The sequence below is a fragment of the Sarcophilus harrisii genome, chromosome 3, assembly GCF_902635505.1.
Source record: "Sarcophilus harrisii chromosome 3, mSarHar1.11, whole genome shotgun sequence".
Classification (NCBI taxonomy): domain Eukaryota; kingdom Metazoa; phylum Chordata; class Mammalia; order Dasyuromorphia; family Dasyuridae; genus Sarcophilus; species Sarcophilus harrisii.
The window spans coordinates 369972699-369991219 of record NC_045428.1 but is presented as its reverse complement, the minus strand read 5'-3'; the positions used below and the strand labels follow the sequence as shown (position 1 = coordinate 369991219).

The following is an 18521-nucleotide window of genomic DNA, read 5'->3' as shown; positions in this document are numbered from 1 at the left end:
TCTCCCAGACTGACATTTTTGTGATGGTAAGTTGGGCCATCTTTGGTCTCAATTCTTACCTATATAAAGGTAAGATTCTGTAGTAACTATAGTTATATAGTAGCTCCAACAAAAGCAAATAGGAGTGAATTCAGAAGAAAATTTTGGAAGAGGAAAAGATGCTAATTTGGGGGAAAGATAGCACAACCCCACTCTTTATGAAAATGGCAGTGACTATTGAAAACAATGACCAAACAAGGAGTAGCTTATGAATTAGAACATCATTAGTGAAAATATTATAAGAGTTCAGTTAAAAATAAAAAGGTACATACTGAATAATGAGGGAGAGGAAGGGGGAAAAGGTATTTGTATAGTGCTTTAAAGTTTAGAGAGTGTTTTTAGGTATTGGACTCCCACATTACTTTCTGAAGAGTTGTAAACCTTTAGAAGAAGCAACTGGGTCAGATGTTTTGTATTCTCATCAGTCAAGAAGTCAGGAAGACAGAACATTTGAAAACGTGAGAGAGGCAAAAGACCACATTGGGCACTGGAGGCAGAGTTCTGTCAATGAAATAAGACTGGTGACAATGGCTCCCTGAGGTATAAATGACCCTTCAGATGGAGGCCTGTAAAGAAATAGTCTCTAAAGAAGGTATAGAGATAGATCCTAGCAAATTGCTGCAAAGTTAGTGATGAGGTTTTAGGATTGTTAATTAAAAGTTTTTTTGGTGACTTGAGCTAGGAGTACTTATAAGTATGGAGCACTATTCTTTAGGGATAAGGCTTGAGATAAGAGAAGTGAGTTAAAGTGGGACAAAGTATAGAATATTGAGGTTTCCTGATCAAATTGATAAGGTGATGGATGGGACTTTAGGAGGAGGGGAGCCTTGAGAACTTTGATTTTGTCTATTTATGGAGAGTTAAGGGAGTTCCTTAGCACCAGCTTCCTGGGGAGAAGAAGATCACATATATGACCCAGAATTGGAGGAGCAACAAAAAACTGGCACATCATATGGAGAAGCAAAAAGCCCTAGACTTTGGTAGTACCATAAAGCCAGGACTTACATAGGACCCTCAAGTAAAGAAAAGACTTACCTGTTCCTTTAACAACTTCACATTTGTTTCCCTTCTAAGAGGAGTAGAGAGAGGGAGGGGAGGGAGAATCCACAGGACATTACTATTAATATGGAATAATTCAGGGGCCCCTTGAGGAAGGGTGGCTTCTTTAGTGAAGAGGCAATGTGTTTACAGGTTCCTGGGAGTCCTTACCATCATTGCATTGTGTATGTGAGTGAAATGAAGGCTGTCCTTTCATTTGTTGCTTTGACTGCTTGGGGATCTGGGGACCCTGTCATCCTCTATGTGGAAATCTAGATATAAGCTAAATTCTAATTCCTACAGGAAACTCAAGGTGGTGACAAACAAATGAAGGGAATTATTTTGATATTGGACTCAGGCTGTATAAGGTCATACAGACCATTGATTACAAAGTTGATATACACCTTTCTGCTATAAATGCACCTGGTCTCTTCACTGAAGATGCTATCTTGCAGCTGTCTTGCAACTCTATTCATTTCACATTACCATGACTGCAGTCCTCGCCTTCCTTTCTCTCCCTGCCAGCCTCCTGGGCTTTTAATTTTTTTTTTGTAAGTTGCAGCTAAAATTCCACCTTCTGAAAAAAGCATTTACTGGCTTTCCTTAATGGTAGTATCATCTCAATGAGACCATCTCTAATTTATTCTGTCTAATTTGTTATTCTGTCTGCATTTCTTTTGTACACAGTTGTTTACATGAGAGGGAGTGCCTGCCCCAAGAGTAAGTATTTAGCTACTGTCTATCTCTTTTCCTCAACTGTAAAATGGGGATGATTAATAGCACTTCCCGCATAGAGTTGTTATAAGGATTTAATAAAATAAAGCAATTAGTGGGTGCTTAATAAATGCTCATTTGTTTCCCTTTCCCATGAGACTGTGAGATTCTTGAGGGCGAGAATGCTTTTTGCCTTTCATTTGCATTGCCAATGCTTAGCACAGAGCTAGGTACAAACTGGGCATCTGATGAATGCTTATTTACTTGACTTTATATCCATGTTTAACTCAAAACTGGAATTGGGATTTAAACATAAAGGGTGATACTATAAGCAGATTAGGAGAGCAAGAGACAATTTATCTTTTCAGATCTTTGGAAGAGGAATTTATGACCAAACAAGAAATAGAGAACAGTTTCACTACTGGGTCTGTATCCCAAAGAGATCATAAAAGAGAAAAGAAATGGCTGAATAAATTATAGTATATAAAAGTAATGGAATATTATTGTTCTAGAAGAAATGATGAGCAGGCTGATTTCAGAAAAGCCTGAAAAGACTTGCATGAACTGATGCTGTGTGAGCAGAATCAGGAGAACATTGTACACAGAAACAGCAAGTTTATGTAATGATCAACTAGGATAGATTTAGCTCTTCTCAGCAATCAGTGATTCAAGACAATTCCAATAGACTTGGGATGGAAAATGCCATCCACACTCAGAGAGAGAACTTTAGAGACTGAATGCAGATTGAAGCATACTATTTTCACCTCCCTTCTTCTTTCCTTCCTTCCTTCCTTCCTTCCTTCCTTCCTTCCTTCCTTCCTTCCTTCCTTCCTCCCTCCCTCCCTCCCTCCCTCCCTCCCTCCCTCCCTCCCTTCTTTCTTTCTTTCTTTCTTTCTTTCTTTCTTTCTTTCTTTCTTTCTTTCTTTCTTTCTTTCTTTCTTTCTTTCTTTCTTTCTTTCTACCTTCCTTTCTTCTTCCTCCTTCCTTCCCTCCCTCTTCTCTTCCTCTCTTCCTTCCCTCCTTCTCTTCCTTCTTTCCTTTCTTTATTCTTTTGGTTTGCTTTTTATATCTCATGCTTTTTTTCTTTTTGTTCTGTCTTTTCTTTCACAACATGACTAATAAGGAAATATGTTTAAAATGATTGTACATGTATAACTTTATCAGATTGCTTGCTGTCCTGGGGAGGAGGGAGGGAAAAAAGGGAGGGAAAAAAAGATTTGGAACTCAAAATCTTTCAAAAATAAATATTGAAAACTGTCATTGTACATAACTGGAAAAATAAAATATTATTGGGAAAAATGTATTTGGAGGCTGTTTCCCTTACAATTTGTACATTTAAAGCTTATAATCAGCAAATAAATATTTATGTGAGCTATTTTATCTTAGCAAATAAAATTTTAAAAGATCTAGAACAGGGCTTTTCAACCTGGATCTATGAACTTTTTTTTCCTTACTATTTTGAAAAATGATTCAATATATTTGTTTTATTTTTTTCCCTACTTGATTGTGTAGATTTTAAAATGTTATTCTGAAAGGCTTTTACCAATCTGCCAAAGAGGTCTCAGATATAAAAGAGTTGAATACTTGATCTAAAAGGAAGGCCTGAAGTCAGGAAGATATGAGTTCAAATCTCATCTCAGACACTTAACACTTCTTAGCTGTGTGACATTGGGCAAGTCACTTAACCCCAACTGCCTCAGGGAAAAAAATATATAAATAAAACAAAAATAAGAAAGGCCTCTAGCACATTGAATGAGTCTGCCTCAGAGATTTTTGAGACTGTGTGGTTAATAGGGAGCCATTATGGCATGGGGAATAGAGAAGTAATAAGACCTGAGTTCAAATTCTGACTCCTACATGTACTAGCTGTGAGACCCTGAATAAGTCACTTGTTAGTGCTCCAGGGGCCTTTCCAAGATTATAGCTTTCAGAGAATGTGACAACCAGCACTGACAGAATGAATTTCTTAATTTGATAGTTCCTTAAAACAATGAAATCCTAAGTATAACCCCTAGCCTTACATGTACAAGGATCTCACCAATTGAGAAGGTATGGTTAGGTAACAATTTGTACTGGACAGAATGAATGGCTACATTGATGTGATGGTTCACTGGAGCATCAAAGATATATTTATCTTAGCTATCGTCTGACAGCTTGTGACTTGTGAACAGTTCTGTTGTCAGCTTCCTAATAGAATAGGACTTCTTCACCTTGAACTTTACAATAAAATTTTTGATAATTTGTTTTCTATTGGTTTCCTTTATAATCCTATGTATTTTCTATACATTTAAAAACATTATTTTGAGAATAGTTCACACATCTCATCAGACTACCAGAGGGAATCATGACACAAAAACAGGTTAGGAACCCCCAATTTAGCAGTTTAAGTGATAGTTCCAGAGAGATCTGATTTGGGCGAGGATTGTATTAGCAAACTCAGTGTCATATACTTTGGGGTAAACCCTGGTTTGGAGGAATCTTGGCAGACTATGTTTTGGGGTCTCCCTGAGGATTGGGATCCCTCTGGATGGAAGGATTTGGGAATTGTCTGGGATCTTAGAATAGAATTATAGAATCATAAAGTGTTAGTACTAGAAATGCTTGGAGATCATCTGGTTCAACCCCCTCATTTTTACTGGAGGTTTCCATAATATCAGACTACTCACTGCAGAGGAGGAGCAACCAGCTGTCTATTCTCCCACTGGTCCCAGCACATTGCAGACCAAGACCCTGGAGCCAGATGCTATATTCTTTTTTGAGAAAGGAATAATTATTTTTTCTAGTCAAAATCTATTTATTGAACCCTTCTTCTTTGGATATAGGACTAGATATTCTCTGAAGTTTCTTTCATTTTTCAAATTCTTTGATTCTGCAACTGTTGAAATAGAAATAAGTATTAATTAACCAGGTTTGAATACTTCTATGTCTTTCAAGGTCTTTGTTGTAGAAAGGGACAAGAAAATGACTCTTAATTGGCTAATAACTGTTAGGCTTGAACAAAACCCATGCTGTAGTTTATCTAACCCATGAGTCACATCACTACATCAGTAGCTATATTCTCTAACCATTACAATAGTTCTTAAAGTCCCTGGAAAAAAGGAACCGAATACAATTCGTAAAATATTAAACTCACATGTGTATATTATTCTGAGACCAAGCAGGGTTGTTTCAGCATAGAGAAAAACCAATGACAGCAGAGGGAATTATTTTGGATTCTTTTGGCTTTAACACATAATTGAGTAAATGATTCTCTTTCTTAGGTTTCTTTACCAATTTGTCAGATCTAAAATGGAACCAACAGCTTAAAAAAAATCCTTTGTTAATCATTTCTGGTTTTTCTTGGAGCCCATTAGTAATATGCTGAGAGTCTAGACTCTATTGGTACCAATTACTGATAGACAAAATGGAAAAATGAGCAACTCTTCTCATCCCACCCAAATATACACTTTTCAAACCACATATGTGTTCTATCATTCAAAACTTGCCCAACTCTCAATTTCATAGCAACTAAGCTAATTCCATCTTCTACCAATTATCTACTTTCAGTCAAATAAGGCTAATTTTAGCCTCTGGATGGAAATTAAAGTTACTTTTAAAACTGTTCCTATTTCAAATGAAATGAAGGACTGAATCACATAGATATAAGTATAGCTTCAGATAGGGGTCTAACTCTTGTATCATAGACTCTTATGGTACAAAGTGATTCTTCAAGACATTTTGAGGAATTTTCTTATTTCTCTTGGCTCATGGCCCTATACATACAAGTCCTTCCCTATCACTAACACTGTCAGTATATTAATACTGTTCAAATTTGCAGTATGTCATTTTGATCAAGAATGAAGATAACTGATTAAATTTGCAGATAACATAAAGCCAGCAGGAATGCCTAACATGCATTGAAAGAAAACATAAATATCATCATAGTAAGCTAAAATAATGGATTAAATCTAATCAGATAATGGCCAACAAAAATAAATGGTAAGTTCTACCTTTGGATTTTTAAAAAATCAATCATATGAGTACAAAATAAGGGATATATGATTAGATAATAGTTTGTGTGAAAAAGATTTGATCAATGTAGTGCTGATGTTTCTGGAGATTAAATACTCTCTGTTACACTCTGCTGGATGCCTATGGGCTCCCTGAGGCAAAAGATCTCTGCTTGCTTCATGGTCACTGCTGAGCATGCTGTTTCCAGCTACTGCTGTTCTGCTGATTGCTACTGGGTTTCTCCACTGGGTCCTCAAGTTTATGTCCCTTAATATTCTCTGGGCTTCATCTCTTTGGATCTGCCTTCTGAGGTGTAGTGGTGATTAGAAAGTGTCTCTTTCATAAGGGTAAAGTCCTGTAGTCATAGTAGTTGAGGTTAGAAATTGCTATCTCTATCTAGCAAAAGGGTTGGGGAATAGAGCTGGGCAGTATTCCCAAATTTAAAATTATACCTTTTTTTATAGAGTTCCTTAGAATTTCAGATATGAGGGTTCCCCTCCCAGTATAGATCCTAAGCAGATGGCTTAGGGGGTTGCTCTCATTTGTCCTCCTACTGCTCCTTTTGTGGTGTTGCTCACTGTTGTGTCTCCTTCTGGAGCATCCTCCCTCAACCCTGTTCCCAGCAGGGGCCCTCAGGGTGGTTTTCCATCACTTGTCTACATAGCTTTCTTTTGGTCAAAAGCCCTTCCTGTCAAGGCAGAACTTTCTCTTCCTTTATTCAAAATCCTCTAGAGTTCTTTCTCTGGCAGGAACTATAGGTGTTTCTGTAGCTCAACACCCTAGTGTTGTGACTAGTTGACACTAGTCAACTAATGTTTGTTAAGTATTCACAATATACTAAGCACTAGCAGTAGGGATACAAAAAGGAAAATCAGAGCCCCTGATTTCAAGAAGCTCACATTCCAAGAAGGGAGACAAATGCAAACAACCACTTACAAATTCGATCTATTTTCAGGATAAACTGGAGTTGATCTAAGAGAGATTCAATGTTGGAATCCATTATTTAACTCTTTGTTTAAATATTTTATTGGTCCCAATATAAGTTGTACGCTTAAGATAAATTGTTTTGGAAAGAAACAATGCATATAAATATTGTCAAATATGCTGAAAATAATTACACAAAATTACCATATAAAATGGTAGGGACCTTTGTTGGCCATTAATTGTTTTCTTTCTTTTTCCCCTTGGAACTTCTGTCCTAGAAGAATCTCATCTAGATTAAATGTAAAAACATCATTACTTCTAGACCTGGGGAATTAAAAAAAAATTCATATATGTTTGTTTAAAATAGATGTTACATATACATATCATAAATATTATAAAATATTTCTATATTTTGTTTTTCCCAATTACATGTAACAACAATTTGAATCTTCATTTAAATTTTTTTTTGAGTTCCACATACGCTTTTTCTTCCTCCCTTTTCTCCTCATTGACAAGGCAAGCAATTTAATATAGTTTATGCACATGCAGTCATGCAAAACATATTTCCATATTAGTCAGTGTGAAAGAAAGCACAAAAAAAACCAAGAAAAACAAAAAGTTTTTTAAAAGTATGCTTCGATCTGCATTCAGTTTCCATCAGATCTTTCTCTGGAAATTAAAGCTAGGGACTATTAGGAGTTACAGTTTAGGAAAGCAATGTCTTGCCAGGTCTACCCTCCTTCTCAATGCCTCATTTCCATGTGACAGTGTCAAAACAGATGGTAATTCCCCACCATTTTCTTTCCCCCCACCCCCACCCTACCCCTTCTGGAGTCCCATATCCTCCTCCCACTTTCACCCTGCATCCATCAGGAGTTTAGCAGAAACTTCAGTTCTGGGAACAATCACAAACTTTCCTCCCACCTTACCTCCCCCCCCTCCACCTTTTCTTTTTCTCCAATTAGTTTATGCTTGGATTCAGACTGACTCTAAGCTAAGGTTACCAATTTGCTCTCCATTTGAAAGACAGAGAATTTCAGTGGCTTCTCCCACTGAAAAAGGAGGCTGAAACAGGTGGGTCGCTCTTATTATTACTATTACAGGTGGGACAAAAAGCAAATTTGTCGAGAAAGTCCCTCTCAAGCCTAGGGAAGTGAGGCAGGGATTTGCCTCTGTTACTTGGACACTAATTGGAAGGAGAGACTTCAGCCCAGGTTATTCTAGCTACTAAGAATACAGGTGGAGAAAAAAAAAAAAAAAAAAAGACTCGCAGGTTAGGAGAGTGGTGATAAATGCCTGAACTGAGATAAAAGCTGTATGGGAGAAGTAAATGGAATGAATGTAAACAATAGTGTGGTTGAGTCTATAAAACTTGATGCTTGATTAATCATGGTGGGAAGAAGGAAGAAGGAAAAGGAGGAGACTCCTGGTTTATGAACATGGATGGACAGCTGTGCCTTCAACTTCTTTCTCATGTGGAAGCTTCACTACTCTGCTATGAGTCAGAGATGTCCATGACTATCAAGCTCCCAAAACCCAGAAACTTAACCCAGACTAGGATCTAGAGATCACACCTGACCCAGAGTCTTCTGCATCAATTTATAAGTCTTCAGGACTCCCAGAGACAGTATTGTGGTGTCCCATTTAAGCCTCCTCTCTTTAGTCATTGCCCAGGTTTGGAAAGTTCCATCAACTTTCTGCTGCTGTGTCTTTTATCACAATTGTCTCCCTCTCAAAAAAAAAGCCAATAACTATCTTATAGGTATGTAGGTGGCTCAGCGGATAGGGTTTCTAAGACTTGAGGTCTCCCTTAGTAGCTGTGTGACCCTGGGTAAGTCACTTAACTTTATTGTGCCTCAGTTTTCTCATTTGCCCGAATTGAAGGAAATGGTAAATCACTCCAGTTCTTTGCCAAGAAAACCCTAAATAGGATCACAAAGATTCAGACGTGACTTTAACAATTGAACAATAACAACATTCATCTCCTTCTGTCAAGGTGACATCTTATCTTACTGTGTTATTTGTGTGAAAGGAAGAATGAATTGAAGGTTCTCTTTAGAATTTCAGTAGAATAAAAGAAGTTATTTTTTTCTCTTATATTAATAACCAATTATTAAATTAGGGATTAAGGCCTTTTCTCCTGATTTTCTCCTCCAGGGACAGCCTCTATATATCATTCAGCCAGTCTGTGAAGGGCCAGGCTGACAGATGAGATTGGTCTAATTGTTGAGGTACGTGCTCTTCAATCTTGAGCAGGATCCCACTAGATCTCACTAGATCTTACTTCTTCTCTAGGTGAATTCCAGTCCCATAGCATTAAATCTATGCCCTTTGCACTACCTCTGATCCCTTCACCCTACCCCCATCCTTGGAATTTAAGATAATCCAGCTCATGAAAGAAAAAACCAACCAGAATGGTTTCTTTGTCCAGATTGCTGGAGATGGCACCTCAAAAATATTTTCTAATAAATTTGACTTCAGATAAATTTTGTGCATTTTTCTGATATACCTGCCAACTTACCACAAAATCACCCATTTAAAAAGCTGTGCCTTATATAGAGCTATGCGCAAAGGGCTATCAAACTGTGCATACTCTTTGATCCAGCAGTGTTTCTACTGGGCTTATACCCCAGAGATACTAAAGAAGGGAAAGGGACCTGTATGTGCACGAATGTTTGTGGCAGCCCTCTTTGTAGTGGCCAGAAACTGGAAACTGAGTGGATGCCCATCAGTTGGAGAATGGCTGAATAAATTGTGGTATATGAATGTTATGGAATATTATTGTTCTGTAAGAAATGACCAGCAGGATGATTTCAGAAAGGCCCGGGGAGACTTACATGAACTGATGCTGATGAAATGAGCAGAACCAGATCATTGTACATGACAAAAATAAGATTACCATGATCAATTTTGATGGAAGTGACTCTTTTCAATAATGAAGTGATTCAGACCAATTTCAATAGACTATCTGTGATGGAGAGAGCCATCTGCACCCAGAGAGAGGAGTGTGGGAAGTGAATGGATCACAACATAGTAGTTTCAACTTTTTTGTTGTGGTTTGATTGCTTTTTTTTTTCTCATTTCCCTCCCTTTTTGACCTAATTTTTCTTGTGTAGCATAATTGTGAAAATATGTATAGAATTGCACATGTTTAACATATATTGGATTACTTGCTGTCTGGGGGGACAGGGGAAAGAAAGGGAGAAAAAATGTGGAATGCAAGGTTTTGTAAGGGTGAATGTTGAAAACTATTTTTGCATATATTTTGAAAATAATAAGCTATTTTTTAAAGCTGTGTCTGTAGATAATGGGAATACTGGGCCTGGAGAATCTGATCACCTCTAAATTCATACACCTCCTAAAACTCTTGTATAAATAATAGATTTAAAATTTTGACTTCTGATAAGTTTTGTGCATTTTTCTGATGTACCAGTTGGGGAAAAAAGTGTATAATGCAGCTCTTCAAAAAATAACATTCTGAGAATATTAAAATTCTCTTCTGTTTAAAGGAGTCTATTAGTTGTGATATATTTAATTACTAATTAATTCAGCAATAGCTATTTCCATTTTCTGCCTGTTTTTAGGGTGGGAAACTTCTTAGTCTTCCACCTCAATGTTATCCATTCTCTAAGAGATACCACTGCTTTTACTCACAGTCTCCCCTATAAGTATATCACATTGTCTTGGTGCTCTGATAATTCAAATAATTCATTCAGATCCATTTCTTATAGATAGTACTCCTTTTCAAAAGTGATGATAAAAATTAAAGCATTATACTAACTTTTAATATATTTTATACAAAACTTTTTTAAAGGCCCTCCTATTCTAATATTTGATGATTCATAAGGAAAATTTTTTCTTAAATCTTATGGTGGAAGTGAACAGAATATGTGAGAACATTCTCATTTTGGCGATGCCTCTCCAAATAGTTTTTGTCTCTCTTTACTTTCTTATCCCCCAATACCCATCTTTTCCCCCCACTATCTTTTTCTTCCTCTGGATTTTTATACTCCCTTTGTCCCCTCTCAACTTGCCATTATTAGAAGTATATATATTTTGGCATTTGTTCCTTATTTCTGAGTTTTGGAGGTAATGAGTTCCATCCATGTACTTCACAATGTTTAAAAAACAACCAATTCCCCTGCCCAGAAACCTTTTAAATGTATTAACTTTTTCTCTTTTAAACTTTAAAGACTTAATAGCTGTCAAATATGTCCATAATCACTCTATCCATAATAACCCCTTAATATTTTAGAATGGTTTTATTTGGTTTTTTAAAATGGAGGCGTCTCAGTGTATCCTTCTAGGGGAAGAAAAGGTATTGTGCTTAATACTTAAAAGTCTCATTTTTATCTTCATGACAAGGTGGGTCATACCATTTACATACAAGGAAACTGAGGCAGAGATTAAGTAACTTGTCCAAGTGGTAGCCTCCTGGCCCTAATCATTTCCCCCTCACTCCCCAGCAGCCTCTAGACTATAGCTGCGTTTCAAAAAACTGGCTCTGCTTGTTTTTCTGGAGGTACAATTATCAGAGCTGCACACTCATTGATGGTACACCCTTCTAAGACATTTTCAGTTGGATAGTACAATTGTCACAATAACAAACTTTAGGGAATAACTTTTGATATCACTTAAGGAATGATTTACGGAGTGGATAGAGTAGTAGATCTGGGGTAGGAAGACCGAATTCACTCCAATCTCAGACAGTAGCTGTGTGACCCTATGCAAGTCACTTAATCGATGCCCCCCCATCTATGACTTATCTCCCAGGGTTGTTGTGAAGATCAAATGAGATCATTATAAAGCACTTAGCACAGTGCCTGGCACACAGTTGTTTTTTTTTTTTTGGTGGAAAGATTGATGGCAGAAAGTGATTGAAAAACAGGTAGAAAGGGAGAGGGAGACAAAAGGTACCACTCAAAGAAAAGGGAATAAAACAAAGTAGAAGACTGAGATAGAAAAAGATAAAGTAATCACGGTTAAAGTATTATAGAAAGGGCCAGATAAAATCAGTTCTATAATAAAATCTGGCCTAAGTGAAACTTTTAGGTCACTGACCCTGCAGCCCAAGTAACATACTTTAAATACAAAAGGATTTTGTTTTTTGGCCTATTAGTTCCCTAATTCTAAGCACTGATGAATATCTCAAATCTGTTTTGGGGAAGCATATGCATAATTCTGAAAAATAAGAGAAATTCTTAAAAAGTGCAATAACAATGAAACTTCAATCAAAATGTACCAAAAAATTGACTATCCAGAAACAAAGAGTAGAAAATGCTACATCAAAGTATTTCTCTCGCTTTTCTTCTTAAAGTTTAATTTCATATCTCATAGGCACAACACATCCTTTGTGTAATTGTATTTACAACTGTATTCCCTGTGATGTTGGCCACTATATTCCATGTTACTAGTGTTCCAAGTAGTTAAGTTTGGGGGAAATATACAATCTACTTCAAAACTGGCATCAAGGATCTTTCAGAAAAGAGGTCATAATTAATGCCACTCATACAACAGTCTCTTTTTTCACCAAATTTATTGTTGAACACTTAGAACATTGAATATGATGAGTTAAAAAGAAAGCACCAAAAACTGCCACACATTAATACCTGAGCAAGGACTGAAGTATTCACACACTGCACCCTACATCTAATAGCAGAGAGCTGAAACAAGATAAAAAAACATTTACAACACTCTATATAGAGCATGGTAAGTAGCACTTTTTGTGAATTACATGTTAAATGTAATAACATTAATTCTATTATACAAAACAAATATACACAAAATGTGTCTTTAGCACAACACTGTACAAAGTTCTGACGAAAGCATGCATGTCCATATGGGAAAGACTTGGGAGAGTTTTTTTTTTTAGTCTGTGTTATAGTTTAGTAGTTTTACTATGGTGAAATAATCCTTGTACTGAATAGGAATGAATGTACAATATAATTGAGTTTATATGTGACCGTTATCTGCAAAAAGATTTCTATGTCTCATATGTCATCATTATGTACCTCTCTATGAGCCTCTAATTAAGAATATGAAAGTTGGTAAGCACTGGGCTTGGGAATGAATTCCTTCTATTATTTTCCCTTTTCCTTATTTCCATCTCAATTTATTCAAGAAAGCCATGATCTCTAATGACTTTCAGAGAACCCTATCATTTCAAAAAAATTAGTGAGGATAAAAATTTAACATGAAAAGGAATTGAAAATTTGAATTGAAAAATTTTTTTTAAAAAGTACAACTTGAAATGAAGTAGCCTATCAATTCCACAAATGTGGAAAAAATTCAACTAAGATTACAGATCAAAAAACAACTTGGAGCCCAAACAGGAATCACATCTATTATTTTAGCAAAATATACACATAATTCTTTGATTTAAAAAAAAATTTGTTCAGTCTTGGTAATTGAGGTGGAGAGGGAAAAGAATCTCAGAACAAGCACATTACTAATAGGAATTTAATGGAATAAGAATAAAACCATCCAAAAAAATTTTTTTAAATCTGAAGTACATTTAAATGCTCATATACTACATGCTTCTAAATACTTTGAGGGGTGAGGTCCCTGGCCAGAGTGAATCTTGGAAAGAAATTCATGACTGCAGGGTAATTAAGACAATTCCATGTTCATGTTCAGATTTTCATATGTAAAGTCAAGGTCACATTGCTTCCAATTGCTTTAACAATTATAAATTAACAATCTAGTGTCATCTCTATTTCTTTGTATTATAACTGTTCATTCTAATTTTAAATGAAAACTCTAGAAAGTAAGGGAGATGTCTGGAATGACGTTCCCAAAATATAAAGGAGAAAAGAAGCTCATATTTTTAAAAGTCTTATTTTATTGACCTTGAAAAATTTTTTGGTCAATTTGAGATGGATACTCATAATGAAATCTAAAGTTACAAAAAGCCATAGGGCATTCTTCTTTACTGTTTTAAGGCACAGTCTCTTGCCCTATAATTCAAGGTCACAGTGAGAATATAAGTTCAGTTTTGATCTGGTTTCCCTATGAATATAGGTCATATTGACCTCTGTATTCTGCACATTTATACTTAGTGAAATGTTAAATTATTATTGTTATAAAATTATACTAGAAATTATAACATGTTTAAAAGAAAACATTTAAATCATCTGCATCTAACTGTATGACTGCCAAATTTATAATACATTAAAAAAAATCCACTATGGGAAAGTACTTTAAAAATATACTTTTGAACTTATACAAAATATAAACACATGAGATACATATATTTTTCACTTACCAGATATTAACAACATTAATCTGGAGATTAGCTCTAATTTGTATAGTTTTAAGGTTTGCAAAGCACTTCAAGAATCAATGAACATTATATATTAAATATATAGTCCTTTACTTCCACATGGTCCTTGCTGCCACTAAATAGCTGGTTGAACTATTTGTGCATGAATATAACAGTGAAACCAAAGCATGTGCTAAAAGTTCAGCAGCATTTAGCTTGTTGCTAAACCCAATAAATACTTAACATGAGGATAGCAGCAATTTTTCAATCAAATAAACAATAATGCACAATCTACTAATTGTTGAAGTAGCTGTCAGACAAGCTATCAGATCAAATACTATAGACATAAAGGGCTTCTAGGGATCAGCTATTCCTTCATTTTCTATGTAATGAAACTGAGACCTAGAGAGGTTGTACAGTAAAACAGATTAAGGTCATGGAACTAGGTTATGGGCAGGGTCAGGAACAGAGTAAGAGATCTCTAATTCCCAGTAAGTCACTCAGCACAACATCTTATGATCTTTCGGTTTTGTCAGTATTAGTAGGCAGTGAGAAGCCAGTGAAGTCACATAATGTTAAAAAGTAGAAAAAAAATAAAGGCAGACTGCCCGATATGTGAATTTACAAGTGTTAGGGTTTGTCATAAAGGCAAATCTATTACATTTATAGCATGACATTGGAGGCAAAGTATCTGACTCTTGAACATTTTCAGTTTTAGTAATTCTATTTTGTGGCAAATAAATTGGTAGAATATTATGTTAACATGGTAATGTGGCATCCTGATTTTCACTTAACTTTGAATTTTTTAAAAGTAAAGTTTTATTTGAGAACATTTAGTCAGCTTGTTGTGTCAAGCTTCTGTCATCGCAAGAGCTGGAAAGGACACAGGTACAGTTTTCCTTTTTTGTTTCTGTATTCTCCAGTCTGGCACAGTGCCTGATGCATGACAGGTGTTTAAGAAATGTTTCCTGAACTAAATGACTTTGCCTAGGGAATATGTGCAATTAGATCTGCTGGTAGTATCATTATGGTTAACCCCAACTCTAAAAGATGAATTTCTCCAAGATAAATAACCATATAAGTTACTTTATCTCTTGGGATGACAGTCTTAAAGTTTTAATATCTGTAAAACAAAAGAGATACATATAAAGTCCAATTCTAACTTTTTTTTTCCTAATTACCTTGGCAGTCAAGTACTTTTTGGAAAAATTGGAACCAATGAACTAAATATACTCTACAGCAGGGCTACTTAAACTTTTTGCATTTGTGATCCCTTTTTGCACAAGAAATTTTTATGTGACCCCAGATATGGAGGTATATAAAAAGATATACAAATCAAATATTTACTATTAATAAATCATAATTTTGTGTCCTCACATTCAGTTAGGAGATTTTATAGAAGGTCACAACCCACAGTTTAAGAAGCTTAGCTTTATAGCAAAGTTCCGTGGAACTATTGGTATATTCCATTAAAAGAGGGACTTTTATTGAAAACAAAAATATCAAATGAAGACAAATTACCATTAAATAAACATAAATTAGAAATTTCAAATGAAGAACCAGATAACACTATTTCAGAAATTAAATAAAATTGTTATATTATACTAAAATCTTTAAACATAGAGGCAACTAGATGGTACAGTAGATAAAGTACCAGCCCTGAAGTCAGGTGAGTTCAAATCTGGTCTCAGACATTTAACACTTTCTAGCTGTGTGATCCTGGGACAAGTCACTTAACCCAACTGCCTCAGTCAAAAAAAAAAACTTTAAACATAGAAAAACAAAAGTACAAAGTACAAGTTTTGCCAGTTACATATCTGTTATTAAAAGTGATAGCTTAGAAATGATGAAAAATTATTTTGGTTTTATCCCAATATGTATCTGTTTTCTAAATACAGTTCATTGGCACAAGTATCCAGAGGTATATTACAGTTGTATGTAGCTTTGGTGGTGCATGTTGTTAAATTTATAAACACTGTTCAATAATTTCCAATTCAGTGTTTTATGTTCAAACTAAAAAAAACAAAACAACCCCCCCAAAAAAAACCCTCAATTTTACTTACAAAAGGATGTAAAAAAAAAAACCTAATATGATACAAAACAAATGTAACATGAAATGGAAAGTGTGCCTTTTTGAGGCTTTAGAACATAATTTTTTTTTTACTAATTATGTTGTTATAAAAATACTAAAAATCAAAATAATTTTTAAAAAAAGGCAAATATAAACCCATAAAATGTTTATTCTCAGTGTTTGGTAGTTTTATTCATTTATAGGCTTTTTTTTTTAACTCACTCTAGATGAATTTATTTCCCCTTCAGAGAAAGAGTAAATTGAATGTACTTTTATTATACCTCAAAATGGTTAGAATTCTTAAGTAGATAATTGCTCTTAAAATTTCTTAATTTATAAAGGAAAATTAGTCCTTGGCAAATTATTATAAATTTTAAGATTTTGGCATGTTTCTATTTTGATTTTAAAAGTTTTAGTTTGATATAATTATCACCACTAAATCTTATTTCCTAATAAGTATAAATTTAAAAGAACACAAGGCTAGAACTTTGAATTGACTGTTTTCTTGGACTGATGTATAATATGATGTGATATTTGACTAATTACAAAAGCAGCCTGTGACTTTGAAGCAAGGAATCAGGGGATCATAAGATTTAGAGCTAGTCAACAGGTCATTTAGGACCTCAGAGTCACATCAGAGGTCATGTAGTCCAACCCCTCATTTTGCAGATGAGGGGAAACTGTTATTCAGAGACATTAAGTGAATTTTCCAGGGTCGTGTACGTGTTTTTCTTGTCTGTGCACAGTTGCTTACATATTTCCCTCATTAGTCTATTAGAACACGAAAGCAAAGGCTGCCTTTTATTTGTCTCTGTATAGCTAGAGTGTCACTAGTGCCTGGAACTTAGTAAATGCTTGTTGATCGTCACTCCATACCTTTCCCCAGTTAATTTCACAAGCCTAGGTGACGCCTTAAATACTGCAGAGTATTTATTGCATCTGAACTCATGTGAGAAGAATGAACAGACAGTTCATCTGAAAAAGATTCATGGTTTTCATGGACTGCAAGTACAACATGAGTCAGCAGTGTGATGTAGCTGCCGAAAAGCTTCAAGTGATCTTGGGCTGCATTAAAAACGGCAGGGTTTCCAGAAATAAAGAGGTTGTGGTCTTTTTGCCAGTCACTGACCTCATTTGGAGCACTGTGCCCAGTTCCAGGTATCACCACTTGAGGACTAGACAGTATTCAGAATGGGGAAACATGAAAAATTAAGAACACTAAGTCTATGCTATATAAAGATGGACTGATGGAACTGGGGATTTTTAGCCCACAGAATAGAAGAAACTAGAGGGAAAAGAAAGGAGAGAAAACTCTGTTCAAGTATTTGAAGGGTCATTATCCATTATGAAAGATGGATTAGGCTTATTTTGTTTGGCTCTCTAAAAGACAGAATAAGAAGCAATGGGCTAAAGTTGTAAAGAGCCAAACTCAGGTTTGATGAAGGCACAGACTGAAATAATTAATTCAATGCCAATAAGTGAATAACTATGACAAACTTTTTTTTTATGACCCAACATTAGCATTATTTGTCTTAAGGTTTTTGTCATGAATACAAAAATGAAAGTCAGCATTTGAAAAATAACAAAAAAAAACAAAAACTAACTTTCTTAACTTCTGAAATTGATGTTTTTCACAACAAATTTTAAAAGGTTGCTGAAAAATATCTTGTTAGATCAAGAAAAATTAAAAGCAAATACAACCTTTGTAGACATAAAAGAATGTTAACAATACACCTCACAAATACGGTTTCTCAAAACTGATCAAAAAGTATTCTTGGGTATTTTGTTTTCTGAGGAAAGTGATACTATGAATTTTATCCACCTCTTTAAGACTTAATTCTTAAAATACAAACTATAGTAAATACAAAGGAACAAACATTTCAGTAGAAAAACTGGATGAAATACTTGCAATGTCAATACAAACAATATTGTTATCTATTTAATCTAAACTATAAAAACATCACTAGTATCATAAACCAAATAGATTGATATGCACAGGAATCGAAATCTTGAAAGATTTTGGCCACTAAACTCCTTATATTCATTTTTCAAAATGATCAGTAGACAAATACCACACCATAAAAACAAAACCATGCCTCAATCAATACTTTCCTCAGGGGTTACAAAACTAGTTTTGAATTTTCATATTGTAAAAATAGACTTGTCTTCTTCAAAGGATCCTGCAATCCAAGTTGATGAATCTCTGTGTTGTTCTTTTTTGTTACCTTCCTGAAGAGCCAAAGTACCCCTATTATTTCTCAAATCAAATATTAGACAACATATGGAGTAAAAGAGGAATGACTACAAAGTATGGCACTCTGTATAAGTGTGTAGACCCAAAGGCAACCACACCAATGGCCACTATGAGTGGAAACTGTGCAGCAGTCTTCAACAGTTTACTACAAAAAAAAAAAAAAAAAAAGAAAGAAAAGAAACATAATTATATGTTATAATTATTATAAACTATAAGAAAGTGAAATTCTG

At 35.0% G+C, this 18521-nt stretch overlaps 1 protein-coding gene across 2 annotated transcripts in view; it reads right to left on the bottom strand.

The window, feature by feature from the left end:
- Positions 1 to 12224: 12224 nt before the first annotated feature.
- PGAP1 (post-GPI attachment to proteins inositol deacylase 1) overlaps positions 12225 to 18521 on the bottom strand; it is an 89687-nt gene continuing 83390 nt past the window's right edge. For both annotated transcript variants that reach the window (XM_031960277.1, XM_031960278.1), the window contains exon 27: positions 12225 to 18436. In XM_031960277.1, the coding sequence (XP_031816137.1) occupies positions 18301 to 18436 (136 nt within the window). In that variant the 3' untranslated portion in view covers positions 12225 to 18300. The remainder of the gene's footprint in view (positions 18437 to 18521) is intronic.